Raw genomic sequence first — 15018 nt, 5'->3', positions numbered from 1 at the left:
TCGAACCATGGCTGACCGTGGGTCACTGAAACTGCAGAAAGCAAAACTGTGGACAAGGAGACATTAATATAATTTAGAAAATGAAGTAAACAGAACAAGGAGCCTTGATTAATATCATGGGCAACGATACAACAACAGTGGCACAGACCCGTCACCAAATACGTGCGCACTTTTTTTTTAATATATTTTATTGACTTTTTTACAGAGAGGAAGGGAGAGGGACAGAGAGCTAGAAACATCGATGAGAGAGAAACATCGATCAGCTGCCTCCTGCACAACCCCTTCCGGGGATGTGCCCACAACCAATGTACATGCCCTTGACCGGAATCGAACCTGGGACCTTTCAGTCCGCAGACCAACGCTCCATCCACTGAGCCAAACCGGTTTCGGCTACATGCGCACTTTTTGACGATTACGGTCCCGCTAGCGATGGGTGCTACATTACTAAGTCTGACCAAAAGGTTGTGAGCAGAAATAACCTGAAAGTCCCAGAGGCCCGCGACACAGATTGTCATCTGCCGCCTCAATCAATGTGGAAAATTAGTGTTGAGATGACAAAGTCCAGAGGGAACCCGGAATCGTGGCTTAAAGAAAGGTGCCACCCCGGCCAGTTTTGCTCAGTGGTTGGAGCGTCAACCCACGGACTGAGGGGTTCCAGTTCAATTCCGGTCAAGTGCGCATACCTCGGTTGCAGGCTCTATCCATGACCCTTGGTCAGGGTGCTATGGGAGGCAACCAATAGATGTGTCTCCCTCATATCGATGTTTCTCTCTGTTTCTCCCCCTCTCTTCAATTTTCTCTAAAAATCGATGGAAAAATGTCCTCAGGTGAGGATTAACAACAACAAAAAAAGCTACAGCGCTCAGCTCCAAGAAGGACCCTGGATAAGGCAGAAGCGTATGGACTGCAATCTGCAGAACAGGAAAAATGGAGCATACCTCCAACTGCCATCTCGGTCCCTGGGGCTGCGTCTATAAATGCAAACGTGTCAGTTAATTACTAGCACGGCTTCCTTAGCTGAGTGAGTCAGTATGATTGGAATCCAAGCCATCCAGCCCTGCACTGCCTCAGTGACAGTGGAAACACACTCTTCGGTCGCCCGGGACAACCAAAACATGTGCTCACCCACAGTCTTGCTGTATTCCTAGAGAAATATAACTCAGCTGAATAGCACTAAGGCCCAGGGAAAATTGGTGACATGTAGATTCAAATATTTTTTTATTGATTTCAGAGAGGAAAGGAGAGGAAGAGAGAGATAAAAACATCAATGATGAGAGAGAATCATTGATTGGCTGCCTCCTGCAGGTCCTAACTGGGGATCAAGCCCACAACCCAGGCATGTGCCCTTGACTGGATTGAACCCCAGACCCTTCAGTCCGCAGGCTGATGCTCAATCCACTGAGCCAAACTGGCTAGGGCCAGATGTACATAAGACTATGTTCTCCAGCTCAGCACCTCTGCACAACAGAGATTCCTAAAGATCTGAATTACATGTGTTTCCCAGCACAGAAGGGTTGTGCTTACCTACGTGTGTAAGAACAGTGATTTTCAGGATGGAGTGGGGAGTGAGATAGTAGAACATGAGAGGAAGGATAATAGTAAAATCATCAAGGGAGAAATGTCAAGCCAGTTCCCATGCCCCACCCCCCTACCTCAGGGGTGGTCCGTGTGCTCTTAGAGTCTAAGGACCAGGTGGGGTTTGGAGAGGAGGGTGCAGGGGGCTGGGGCCTCAGGGGTTCAGGGCCCTCCCCACGCCTTCCCCCACTGGGAACTCCTGAAGGGAAGGGAAGCGGGTTTGTGTTCCGGAGGATTTTTTTAAAGTTGGACTCCTGGGGGAAAATACACGGACAGAATATTCAGCAGAAGAGTCTGAATGTTCCCGATAGAAATTGAACCAACTGTTTCCTGAGCATCATTCCCCTTCACACTTCTGTTACATCTCAGGAGAGAACAACGCGTCCAGACTTTCCCACCTGCCTCTCACCTTCTAGGTAAGAGCGGGCTCACCACACTGAACAGAACAAACCCTAACAGGATTGGGTGGGGGTGGGGGAGGGCAGGAGGGGGAGCTTGGGAGGGAAGAACAGCTAAGAACAGTCACACCGATCAAAGTGTCCTCAGGCATTGCCAGACATCCCCTGGGGACAAAATCAACCTCAGCGGAGAAGCAGCGCTTGAAAGTGGTGTCTGTGCTCTGACCTATTAAGTACTCGTTTCTGAATGTAACAGAGACCATGTCAGTGTGAGTTCCAAAGGGTCTCACTGCTTTCGCTCCGAAACTCCACCCTCACCCCCAGGCATTGCCGCTGCCACCAGACCCTGATGGTCACGCACCGCTTAAAGCTGGGGCTGTGTCCTGAGAATGTGTGGTGTGTGACATACAGCGTGCACTGACACACACCTCGATGGTAGCCCACCACACACCTAGGCTGTATGGTCCAGCCTATTGCTCCCATGTTGCAAGCCGGTACACACATGTTACTATACAAACAACGTGAGATGACAACCAAACACAAGAGAAAATTATGCCATCAGGAGACCCAATAAAAAGGAGATGGAACCCAGCCGGGGTGGCTCAGGGGTTGAGCGCCAAACCTATGAACCAGGAGGTCACGGTTCAATTCCCGGTCAGGGCACATGCCCAGGTTGTGGGCTCGATCCCCAGTGTGGAGCATGCAGGAGGCAGCTGATCAATGATTCTCTCTCATCATTGATGTTTCTCTCTCTCTCCCTCTCCCTTCCTCTCTGAAATTAACAAAAATACTTCTTTTTTTTTAAATATATTTTATTGATTTTTTACAGAGAGGAAGGGAGAAGGATAGAGAGTTAGAAACATCGATGAGAGAGAAACATCGATCAGCTGCCTCCTGCACACCCCCCACTGGGGATGTGCCCTCAACCAAGGTACATGCCCTTGACCGGAATCGAACCTGGGACCTTTCAGTCCGCAGGCTGATGCTCTATCCACTGAGCCAAACCGGTTTCAGCAACAAAAATACTTCTTTAATAAAAAAAGGAGATGGATGAGGCTGCTGTCAGCATAACACGGCAGACTGTTTCACAGTAAACTTTTTTTCACAAGTAGAAAGGGATGAAAAGCATGCTACAGGAAATACATAAATCAGTAACATAGTTTATTAGCATTATCAAGTATTATGGGCTTTACCTATTTGTATGTGCTATATTTTTATGTGACTTTCATATAACTGGCATGTGGCTCAGCTACATAAAGTTAAATAAATCAAAATGAATGACCAAAACCTAATAAATAATTTGATAAAATAACTCTTGTGTGAGATGTTAGCACACGTAAGCCATGTTCCGTCCTATTCAGAGAAATGCAATGTTTTACTATACGTGTTTTTCTTGACAAAAGAGGAACTTCCATGCCAAGCCAGCTCTCAGGGACTGAGGGCCTGCTGACCAGGTCTCAGAAAGTCACAGACGTTTTTCTGTTTTAAAGTCACTCATGGTATTTGGACATATTTTTATTACACCTTAGAAAGAGGTGGCGCTGCCTTCAGAGACATGGTCTTCTCCATCCTGAATCTTTACTTAATGTGTCCTCAACTGACCAGTCAGGAAAAATCAGAAAAGTTGTGCCAAGAGTCAGAAAAATGTCATTCAGATAAGCACAAGGACATGGGCCTAAAAAAAGCTCTGATTTATTTCAGGAGCTTACGGAGGGGGCTCATAAGCTACATTTTTCAGTCCATAAATTTGGTTTAAATATAACGTGGATAATAGGATAACATCAGTCCGAACCTCAGGCTCTTTCCACTCCAAATCACTGCCTACAACAAAAGCCCAGGTTCCTTCCAGTGACTGTTGGTCAGCAACCTTTCTGCAGAAACCACTCTTTCCTGAAAAGCTAAATGTAAAGAATAACTAAGGGCAGCTCGCAGAAATGTTGGTCAGTGTTCCTCTCCTGGCACCCCACAAAAAAATGTGTGAGCCTGAATTGTGCTTGCAAGTAAAATACGTCATTGATTTTGAATTTAAGAAGCAAATCAGTGCAAAAGCAGTTGCCAATCACCCCGGACTTATAGTCTCCTCTGGCTGGTATTGTCTTGTTTTGTGTTTAACTTACTTTTTTTTAACTGAATGCCTAGGACCATGTATAATTTTCCCCAAAGAGAAAAGTACAGCAACTGTGCTGACTTGTATGATTTACCATAGCTAACCAACCAATTTTAAAGAAAAAAAATTATGATAAAATACAGTGTTGGAAAGATTTTAAAAGCTGCTCTGGGTAAATGGGGTCATTAGTCTGGGTAATTCCACTTCGGTTAATTATTTTAGTCATTGTCTGATTATGGACACATGACAATTCCATTTAATTTGCCAACTGATTTTCCTAGTGTGGCTACATTGATTTTCTACAATTTCTTCCTTTATAAAATAGAGATGTGTTGCTCCTCCTCATACAGAGAACGTAAAGATGGATCTAAAGAATCTACTCTGAAAATATATTATGCAAAGCAATTGAAAAATGACCTTCTTACATGGTGTATTGAGCTCATGATTGGTCTCTAGTCTCTGTTACATATTGTCCTTCCTTCTTTTCTTTGTTGCTTTCTCAGTCTCCCTTTTTGTTTTGGGGAGTAGTAAAAGGTCTTAACCAGAAGGCCAGAAAGTTATTCTAGTCCTGGACTATCACATCCAAACTACTCGACATCACACTAATCTCAGGTCCTCACTTATAAAACATAGACGAACGCTATTCCTCCTTTGTATAGTTTTGTGACCAGGAAAAGATAATGCATGTGAAAAACACTCTCAAATTGCAAAATCCCATATAAAAATGAGATGCTATTAACAATGTGAATGTAAAAGCTAAAGAATTTTTTTTTAAAAAGTAAGAGCTCACGAGGCCATTTGGGCCTGTGAATAATGTGCCACCGCCGCCAGCATTTATAAACCTGAGACCACCCTCCATTTTTAAGGACTCTAAGTAGCTTAAGCAGCGCCACTTCTGTTTCTCTAACCCCACGAGCATGTATCAGTCAAAAATCACTGGCATAATGTTCCGGGAGCCTGATTCTCATTCCGTGAAAGCCTGGGGGACCCAGGAGGATAAAAATCTGGCCCATGCTTATGCCTACACTCAATTATATAACAGCACACATACCAAAATTTTCCAAAATGTATTTCGGAAAGGCAGACTAGCAAAGCCAGGTCTCAAGAAGAAAAGTTAACCCTACCCACGCGCTCGCCTCCAATGCTCTCGGGCCGTAAAGGTTCCCCTATTGGCATCAACGCCAGGAAATTCTGGGTCGTTTGCACCTTTTGCTGAGGCTTTGCGTTACATCTGCATTGTATGTTAGTGAGTACTTGTCAGCAAGAGTAACAGTATGTGGGGAAGGGCTTTGGAGGGGAGAATGGATTGGTTTTCAGTACCTTAGTGGGTATGTTCCGATTTTGATGGATTCTCCATCTCTGTGCACGCAAGGCGGAGAGGAGGATTGAGAGTAATCAGACAGCAAGGACACCCTATTCCGACCTCAAAAGTCTGCTGTGAGGATCAAAATGAAATTCTGCCGGCAGGCGGTGAGGGAGCTTCAATAAATGTTGCTTATTTTGTACTTTTAAAGATAGAAGGCAGTGAGCAGAAACAAGGACAGACAGAGAGCGGCCGGCAATAGAAAGCCATCTCCTCAGAGGGCAGCAACCAGCAGCTGCTGAGTCACAAGCAAGACGGACAAGCAGCATCGCCCGGCGCCCCAGCCCCACAGCCTTGCTCAGCCTTCCCTGGCTCTGCTCCCCGAATGCGTGTGCATCTTGACAATTCACCGCTGTCACCTGAGGCCCGCTCAACCCCGAAATAACCAGACACGCTAGTGGGAGCTATTGGTTGAATGTCAGTCAACCAGACTTGCCTCCGAGGAGACACTGACAAAGGAAACATTCACCAAATGAAAGAGCCCTTTTCTTTCTGGTGTAACCGAGTCTCTCCGCTGTTCGCTTCTTCCTTGAGTTTCAATAGATCCCAAAAGATGCTTTCTCTAACCTTCATGTAATAAAAAGAAAAATATTCTTAGTAATACATGGTGTGGACAGCACTCCAGGGTTTACAAAGCAATTTATTTCACATTTACAAGAGGAGAGAATAAAAAGAACAGCTCCAGGATTGGGACCTCATGATTTTCATACACACACACACACACACTGAGTGGCCAGACTATATATATATATATATATATATATATATATATATATATATACACACACACACACACACACACCATATTTTCTGGCGTATAAGACGACCTTTTAACCCAGGAAAATCTTCTCAAAAGTCGGCGGTCTTATACGCCGAAAAATATGGTATTTACAATTTAGAATTAAAGTGAGTTATTGCCAAATGATGGGTGGCTTACCGTATTTTCCTGCGTATAAGACCCCCGACTTTTGAGAAGATTTTCCTGGGTTAAAAGGTCGTCTTATACGCCGGAACATACGGGGTATATATATATATATATATATATATATTCTTTTTAAGTTCAAGAACCACCCTGAGAACCTCGACCACTAACATGTCCAGTAGAGGGCAGAATAGATTCAACATGGAAAAACCTAAGGTTTGTTTATCAAGCCACTCGCAAGCTGTGCAATATTTACAAGGGATTGCATTGTTTCCTTCTCCACCACAGAATGGAAAATATGTGTCATTTCAGTAGTGAACAATCCCATTTACCTAAAAGCCAGTTGCAACAACAAAAAGACAAAGGGAACTCATCAAAAGCTGTAGCTTCCACTTTACGTAAGTCGGCCTGTCTTTATACAAGACGGGGATATGACAACTTTTTGACAAAAAGTTTTCTTAGTCCTGTAGAGGATATTGGCTTAACTCTTAAAATTGCCCATAGGTACAGAAATGATAAGTCACATCGCTCTACGCTTGACACTCCGTAATTCTCAGTGACATTATCTTGCTACATTAGCTTATCACGTGTCTAACCTAAGGAACTCCGAGTTAATCCTTGAATGACGTTTCTACCTTGAGCAGCTATGCTTCCCCAGAGTTCCTTTCTCACACACACAAATTACCAACAAGGTTTTGCATAGTACTTTAGCACTTACAGAGGCCTTTCACATCAGTCAGGTAAGAGACAGCAGGAAAGACTCATTGCTCTTACCACAGGTGAGAAACTGGGACTCCAGGAGGTGTGATGGGATTGTCCCAACATCACTTAGCACTTGGTGATTAAGCCGACACTCCCATCAGTGCCCTGACACAAGTCCAGCTCTCTCCCGGCCACCTCTTTCTCAGAACTGCGGGCCTCCCCACCCTGCGAGAGGCCTACCCTCCCATGGTCTACGTGAAAACTACATGGAGGTTTTTATTGGCGAGTATTTAATAAATAGGTATTGAATCATCAGAAAGTGCAAATGGATGCAGGAAGGACTAAGCAATGTTCTTTTTAGAGATGAAGAGTGTGTGCTTCACAAAACTGGCATTCTTACATGTCACGCAGACATTGTAAACTGCTTATTACTGAAATCTAAGTGGTGTTCCTTTCCATAACGAAGCACACGGCTTTCCTCTGCAGTAATAATTGCAGATTTCACCCTCCAAGTCAAACTTGGAGCTCCAACTACTGGCAGCTCACCCTGAGAATACCGTAAACTAGTTCCAATTGTCTTTTAACTATTCTCATGTAAAGCAGGGAGAAGATGTGCAATACCATGCCGTTAACTAGTCAATACCATGCCGTTAACTTTATTGTCTGCTTGGACGCTGGATGGAAAAACCACGCGAATATTCCACTGATCGGTTCCAATAATGTTATCGGAAATCGAAGCATTTTGTTGTGGAGGTTATCAAGCTATTTGGCCTTACCAATCAAACCATTTAAAAGCTGCTACAGCAGAGATGATTTTTGAAGAATGAACAAATCAAACTTAATTCAAGGAAACCGCTTTCTCCTCCCCCCTTCCCTCCCTTCCCTTTTTGCAGGTTAAGTGTTCTGGTAAATTCTAAGCCCACTGGGAATGACTCATGAGGAACTCCTGCCTCCTTGCATGAATCCTAAACGGGAATGATGCTGGTGCATTGCAGCAGCGAGGTCTCGGTATGTCCCTCGATCTCGTCACCGTCACCGGGAGATCCGTGATTTCTGTTCTGCAAAGAGGCAGCCAAGGACTGCCGAGCTTCATAAGGCTGAGCCCCGCCGACAGACCCAGTCACGTGTCCATCGGCGAACAAAATGCACACCCAGCCAGAGCACTGTCTGGTCAGTCACTTGCTCCTGTTCTGTCCCCAACGTGTTCCCAGCTGCAGGAGGTCACACCCCCTGCCCCCTACTGTCATTGTGCCTCCTGTTCACTGCGTCCCTCCGCTAATTAAAGGGGGTGACAGAGGAACAGGAGAGGGTCTCCCTGGGGAGGAGAAATATTAATTCGAAATAAAGGCGATAGCCCTGTGTTCGCAGCGAGCGGCCTTTCCCTGCGGGGACTCCTCCTCACCCCCTTTGGGGTCTGGAGCACGCACGCGGGGGAGGGGAGGGAAGCGCGGGCTCCCCCGCCGGGCCTGCAGCCTTGACCCCGCCAGGCCGCCAGGCCGCGGCCAAGGTCGCCGGCGAGGGCTCCGGTCTGCACCCACACCAGCCGCGACCGGCCACAGCGTTCCGCCCGAGGGCGCACGAAGCCCGCGCCGCAGACGTCAGCAGCGCCCTCGCTTCCAGACCCTTCGGGCGAACGTGACCGCCGTGGGCTGGCGCTAGCCCCGCCCCCTGGCCCGTCCACAGGCGACCAATCGGCGCCCCACGGGGGCGGGGCCGACGTCGTGAGCCCCGCCCCCGCTCCTCCGCCTGTTATAAATACGGCTGCTGGCTCGCCCGCGGCCAGCAGCGGCGGCCCGGGCGGCAGGACTATAATGCAAAGTGCCATGTTCCTGGCCGTCCATCACGACTGCGGATCCATGGACAAGAGCTCTGGCAGCAGCCCTAAGAGCGAGGAGAAGCGGGAGAAAATGAAGCGGACCTTGTGAGTACCGCCTTCTTCCCCCTCGCCCCCAGCTCTCCGGGTTGGCTGCAGGCGCGGTGCCTAGAGGCTCGGCTTTGACAATAGGAAACTATGTAGGCTGCGTCTCTGCAGGGAAAAAAAAATACTAAAACTAATGTGCAAAACTTTAACTGGCTAAGTAAGGTTAAATCCGTGTGGTCTGCGTTTTGATGCGTGAGCGAAGGGCTCTCGGGTAGAGTTGAGGAATTGAAGAAATTTGATTCCAAGGCGGTGGGAGAGGCGGGTGAGAAATTGGGGGTTGGCTTTTTCTCCCCCAGCGTCTAAGCGGATCCCCTTCATTCGTATGTTGCGTTTTAAGTTCTGAGCAGCTTACATAGCTGCAGGCATGGAGATATTTTTGCTGCTCTGAATATATTCTTTTTAAATCCACTTTTTTTTTCGTTTTTAATTTCGTAATTTAGTGGATCATCAGCTTCAGATGAGTGTTGTAGCAGGGGGTGGGAGGGTCGGTCACACACCCCTCACTGTACCCAGCTCTGGCTGGTCCAGAGCCTTCTCCTCCGAGGGCAGAAGGGACATGAGCGTTACTGGCTCAAGCCAGTTCCACTGGCATTTCAAGTGTGAAGTGTCTAGGGATTATAATTAATGCTGCAGAAAAACTGCTGCCTTTTGAACTATGCAAACTAAATTTATTAAACTATCCTAGTAATTTAGGTAGTCCTTCCCTTAGATACAAAACTAATAGTTATGTTCAGATGGATGAAAGAAACTAATTGTGCTCAACACAGAAGTGCAGGGATTAAATGAGTAAGGCACTTAAAAGAGTTCTTTTGTCTCAGTTCAGTTTGTCTATATTTCCTGGGAGGCTTTAGTAAAAAACGCCATCAGCTGCAGTAGCAATTTCAACTGCTGCCACTTTAGTGAATCTTTTCCTTCTTCCTTTTCAGGTTAAAAGATTGGAAGGCTCGTTTGAGCTACTTCTTGCAAAACTCCTCCTCTCCTGAGAAGTCCAAAACTGGCAAGAAGAACAAACAGCAAACCTTCATCAGGTGAGTTGGAAGTCTTGTTCTTGGCAGAGCTGGTGAGCTAGCTGTCTGCCGCACTGGAGCGGGGAGCGGGGTTCTGAGGTGCTTAAGCTCACCTGCACATCTTCTCTTGCAGGCCTTCTCCCGAGGAGGCACAGCTGTGGTCAGAAGCCTTCGATGAGCTGCTCGCCAGCAAATGTAAGTTAGCCACTTGAATGGAATCCATCTCAAGCGTCCCCAGAGTCTGGAGAGGTTGTGTCCACACGACAGGACAGCAGCTTGCCTGCAGCCATCCCTCTTGACAAACACTGCCACACGAGGCCCATTTTTCCCCTTTATTCCCCAGTGCTGAACCATGGAAGTACATGGTTGATCCATTCCAGGTGGGGAGTGAAAATTAACCTAAATAATTTACAGTGGCAGTTGCTCTTTGTTAAGGTTGACTCAGCTTTTCCATTGCATACGCTGTTTGCAAGAGGCATGGTTCCCAGAGCATTTAGGGCTCCCTATAAATATTTGCATTGACAGCAGAGTCCAGAATTTATATCTTCGGAGCAGTGTGCCAACTTAAGCATTTTGCCTACTGGCATCTTAAGTCTTTAAAGAGCTAAATTCTGAGGATTACAAGTTTGAGTGAAATCTAAGATATTGCTATAATATAGAAATAAGGGACTGAGAGTCCTAGGGAAAAAAATATAAGGGATTATTTGGTCACTTAATTCACATTCTGCATGCCTTCCTTTTAGATGGTCTTGCTGCGTTCAGGGCTTTTTTGAAATCGGAATTCTGTGAAGAAAATATTGAATTCTGGCTGGCCTGTGAAGACTTCAAAAAAACCAAGTCACCCCAAAAGCTGTCCTCAAAAGCAAAGAAAATATATACTGACTTCATAGAAAAAGAAGCCCCCAAAGAGGTAAGGAAAAGAAAGATTCCCATTTTAAGCATATTTCAAGCATTCTTAGCACCAAAATGAAACCAAAGACTTGAAGAGAGATCTTAAATTAAAAAGGGTGGGGGTGGGCGCAAAGTGTTTCCTCTAATCCAAGCTTTGAATTACGTTTCTTCAGTGGCTAGGCTGGAGAAGCTAATCAAACATTACAGTTTGGGGGGTTTTGTTTTCAAACATTAAATAGATTCAAATCTCTTATCTCTGAATATGGAATAAACCACTTTTCTTTGTTGTATTATTTCAGATAAACATAGACTTTCAAACCAAAACGCTCATTGCCCAGAACATCCAAGAGGCTACAAGCGGCTGCTTTGCGACAGCCCAGAAGAGGGTGTACAGCCTGATGGAGAACAACTCCTATCCCCGGTTCTTGGAGTCGGCGTTCTACCAGGATTTGTGTAAAAAGCCCCAGATCGCCGCGGAGGCCCATGCTACATGAGATGAAAACGAGCCCCAGCGTGGAGGACTTTTCATTTTGTTCCTAAGGGGGAAAGGCTGTGACCTTCCCCAAAGGACTGACCTTGAATTCAGGCTGGGTGTTGGGGAGACGTCACTCAGAACTGTTGATTCAGAGTTGGGGAGCGCACTGGGAAGCTGGCAGCCCCCAGGAGAGGCTTGTACCGGGGTGGCCTCCGTGACTGTGACTGTACAGCACACGGGGAGCGCGTGGTCTGACCCGGGGGTGTCTCCCGCTGGAAGGGCAGGAACCTGGGATGGAAAGAGAACGATGAAATACTATTGGTCCAAAAGCATTTTTGAAATCAATGGGTCTGGGATCCTGTGGCCTTAGGTGGCTGGCTGTACATCTTTCCCAAGGTCGGTCCATGTGCTACACAGTGGTTTTAGTTTTAGTCTGTTTTTGTACTAAGTAATGTTAACGTGTTTACTACGTGCAAGCATATCGAAGTGCTCGTGACTGCAGATCTTCAGTCCCGTGGTCTCGGGACCCTGAAGCTGAAACGGCCTGTGTTTTTACTGCCCCTCGGTGTGTCCCAGAGTGAGTGCTATTGTGTAGGAAATAGTGTCCGTTGTGAGTGCCAAAACATGTCCTGAAGGCAGCTAACCTTTGAAGTGGTCTTTGCATACTTTTAATAAATTTATTTTGATAAATAATGTCATTGACTATTGGGTCCAGATGTGGGTGTTCTTTTGTTGTTGGGTTGGTAACGGGAAATATGGCAGAATCAAGGACACACATCTCCTTTCTGGCAAAGACAACGTATCAGAGTGGGTATTTCTCCGAATAGTTGGGAAAAATGGTCCCATCTCTACAAGGTTTACGTAAGTCAGAAACTCTATGATCACATCCCCAGAGTCACCCTGGGATGGAGCTTTCTAATGTAATCTCGCAAAAATCAAGCTTGTTAATAATGAAAACAAAAGAACGTGGACCCCAAGTCCTGTTTGTGTGGTTCTGTTCAAGACCGGCTAAGTGGGAGACCAAAAATAATGTCAAGGAGACTGCGGGCCAAAACCATTCATGTAACTAAGCTTCTCAAATGAAACAGAGACAGACGCTAAGCCAGGTGAATGCAGGCCAGCCCCTTTGATCGCCCTCTGTTCCAAGTTCCCCTACAGAGCACTGGCCTGAGCTTCCAAAATACACACCTGAGGCTGTTCGCCTCCATGACAGGTCAGGAGAAAGGATTCTGATTGCCCTGCCTGCGTTTAGCCAAGAAAAAAATGTGAGAGGGAGGGGGGCGGTAAAGCAAGGCAGAAATAAAGGGGGGGATGGGATAAAAAGTAAAAAAAGGGAGCCCTCCTCTTGGATTCGGAAACCTGAGCCCAAGGAATGATGCCTCAGCTCTGTGACCCTGGGAGTCCCGTCTCCTCGATTGACACATTCCTGCCTAGTCCACTGGTTCCTGGGAGGGAGTGACATTGTAAAGCACTTTTTTTAAAAGAAGAAAAACAGACCTCATCATTTAAATTTTTTTTTTTTTTTAGACATTCTTACTCTTCCCACAGAGTTCATGGTTTTTGGTTTTTATTGATTTTTAGTGAGAGAGGGTGAGGGAGGGAGGGAAAGAAACATCAATCTGTGCACCCCCTACCGGGGATCAAGCCCGAATCCTGGGCATATGACCTGACCTGGAATCCAACCGGCAACCTTTAGATGCAAGGGATGATGCCCAACCAACTGAGCCACACTGGCCAGGGCTTGTCCTTTAACCCTTTGCACTCGCTTGCTTTTTTCTCGATTCCTTTATTCTAATGCTAACCGTGTCGAGTCACACTGGACATCCGAGTGCAAAAGGTTAAATTCAGTTTTCACTGTGCTTGAGCGGATTTCACCTGAATCAGACTTTCTGGCACCCACAGGCACAAGCTCCGTGCCGGACATCACCTCACTCATTCCTGAGCCACCAGCAGGCCAGAATAACATATCAATAGGTGCTCCATGAATAGTGACAGGGTCACTGAAAGGAATATTTCTTTGGAGAATAAATATGTCAGGTCTGCACAGCCTGAATTTGGAAAGGTCTTGGCCAACAGCAAAACCCGGGACTTATGCCATATATCCAAGTTGTCACCACGTCCTGTGTCCTTTACTTCCCATCTCCAGCCTGCTTTCTGTCACCACCCTGGTCACAGAAGCCACCATCTGATGCCTGGAAGACTGCTTGGTCCCCCCTCCCTCCCTCCCCTCCCCCAGTGTGCTTTCTGCTTTTTAACTCTAGGGATCCTTTCAAGACATAAAGCTGCTCTTGTCTCCTGTGGCTTATAAACCTTTGACAGGTTTCCCAAGCAAAGTAGGAGATAAAGGTACGATCCCTACTAAGGGTCTAACACCTTCATGGTTTGACCCCTCCTTCCGTTCCAACCTTGTCCCCAGCGCTCTCTGCTAGCCACACTGGCCTACTTCCAACCCCTTGTAGGCGCCATGCCGACTGGTTTCACAGGGCCTGGAATGCTACTTCAGTTCTTACTCATCATTCCTCTCTCACTGCAATGGTCACTTCCTCAGGGAAGTCTTCCCTGACCTTCTCACCAAGGTCAGATCCCCTTGGAGACATTCTCAGAGCACCAGGTTCTCTCACTTAGAGCCCTTTAGTAGAGTTCTTGTTAATTTGTAGTTTATTTGGTCATCCCAGATCCGTGGTCGGCAAACTGCGGCTCGCGAGCCACATGTGGCTCTTTGGCCCCTTGAGTGTGGCTCTTCCACAAAATACCATGGCCTGGGCGAGTCTATTTTGAAGAAGTGGCGTTAGAAGAAGTTTAAGTTTAAAAAATTTGGCTCTCCAAAGAAATTTCAATCGTTGTACTGTTGATATTTGGCTCTGTTGACTAATGAGTTTGCCGACCACTGTTTTAGATCTTTCCTCTTTCCAATAGCTGATGCCACTATTGGAAGACGACATGTCTTTTTCTGCTCACTGCTGAATCCCAACACCCAGCACCATGCCTGGCACACGGGGTGAATAAATAGTCAAAGGTCTGATGAATGCATTTGGGTGAAATAAGAAGCGTCTCCTAACAACACAAAAGAAACAGGGACACAGTTTCAAAAGCCCCATTGGCACCAATGTCTGATAATATAATATCTGCAGAGCTTTGTCCTTTGACAAAAAAATAAAATAAAATATTCTTACTAAGCATCTTCTCTGTAACTTTCGATTTGTAATAGGAGAAGCCAAATTGCAGTCACACACACACACAGAGTTTTGACCTTTTTCAGGGCTGCTAAGTGACAGGCTTGAATCAGGATTCAGGTGGTATATTTCCCCATGTTCTCTAGCGGAACACGCTGAAATAGATGTAAGATTAGAAACGACATACCTCCACAAATAAATGTTTCATGATGTTCCTCATGGGATCCACAGTACGTTCGTTTTGACAGTGTTTCCTTTTTCGTATATTTTAAGCCCAGGAGCATTTCAGACAGTCCCCTGGGGGTGGAGGGGAGAGAAGAAATTGTCTGTTTATTATCAGCCACGTGAGCAGAGGGAGGCAATCTATAAGTTTCAATGGGTTGCTTCAAATGACACCCGAAATTTCATGGAAAGCAAGTCTTTGGTAGAAGGGCGGCTGATTCGTGTGTTTACCACAGTATTTGATGATGCTCACTTCGAGGGG

The 15018-nt window shown here is 46.2% G+C and overlaps 1 protein-coding gene across 1 annotated transcript; it reads left to right on the top strand.

The window, feature by feature from the left end:
- The first annotated feature begins 8860 nt into the window (after positions 1 to 8860).
- On the top strand, positions 8861 to 13029 carry RGS2 (regulator of G protein signaling 2). Its single transcript, XM_079763408.1, has 5 exons — positions 8861 to 8988; positions 9915 to 10016; positions 10129 to 10190; positions 10739 to 10905; positions 11186 to 13029. The coding sequence occupies exons 1-5, from the start codon at positions 8879 to 8881 to the stop codon at positions 11378 to 11380; spliced, it is 636 nt and encodes a 211-aa protein (XP_079619534.1). The 5' UTR covers positions 8861 to 8878; the 3' UTR covers positions 11381 to 13029.
- Positions 13030 to 15018: the final 1989 nt, after the last annotated feature.

This window comes from Cnephaeus nilssonii (assembly GCF_951640355.1).
Source record: "Cnephaeus nilssonii genome assembly, chromosome: 23".
In the NCBI taxonomy this organism is placed as follows: domain Eukaryota; kingdom Metazoa; phylum Chordata; class Mammalia; order Chiroptera; family Vespertilionidae; genus Cnephaeus; species Cnephaeus nilssonii.
This window is presented reverse-complemented; position numbering and strand designations above follow the sequence as displayed.

Excerpts from the sequence above, each read along its gene's own strand:
- RGS2 (XM_079763408.1), top strand. The coding sequence starts at position 8,879 with ATGCAAAGTGCCATGTTCCTGGCCGTCCATCACGACTGCGGATCCATG. Across the intron at positions 10,017-10,128 it reads AAACAGCAAACCTTCATCAG|GCCTTCTCCCGAGGAGGCAC; the intron begins GTGAGTTGGAAG and ends CTTCTCTTGCAG. Across the intron at positions 10,191-10,738 it reads TGAGCTGCTCGCCAGCAAAT|ATGGTCTTGCTGCGTTCAGG; the intron begins GTAAGTTAGCCA and ends CCTTCCTTTTAG.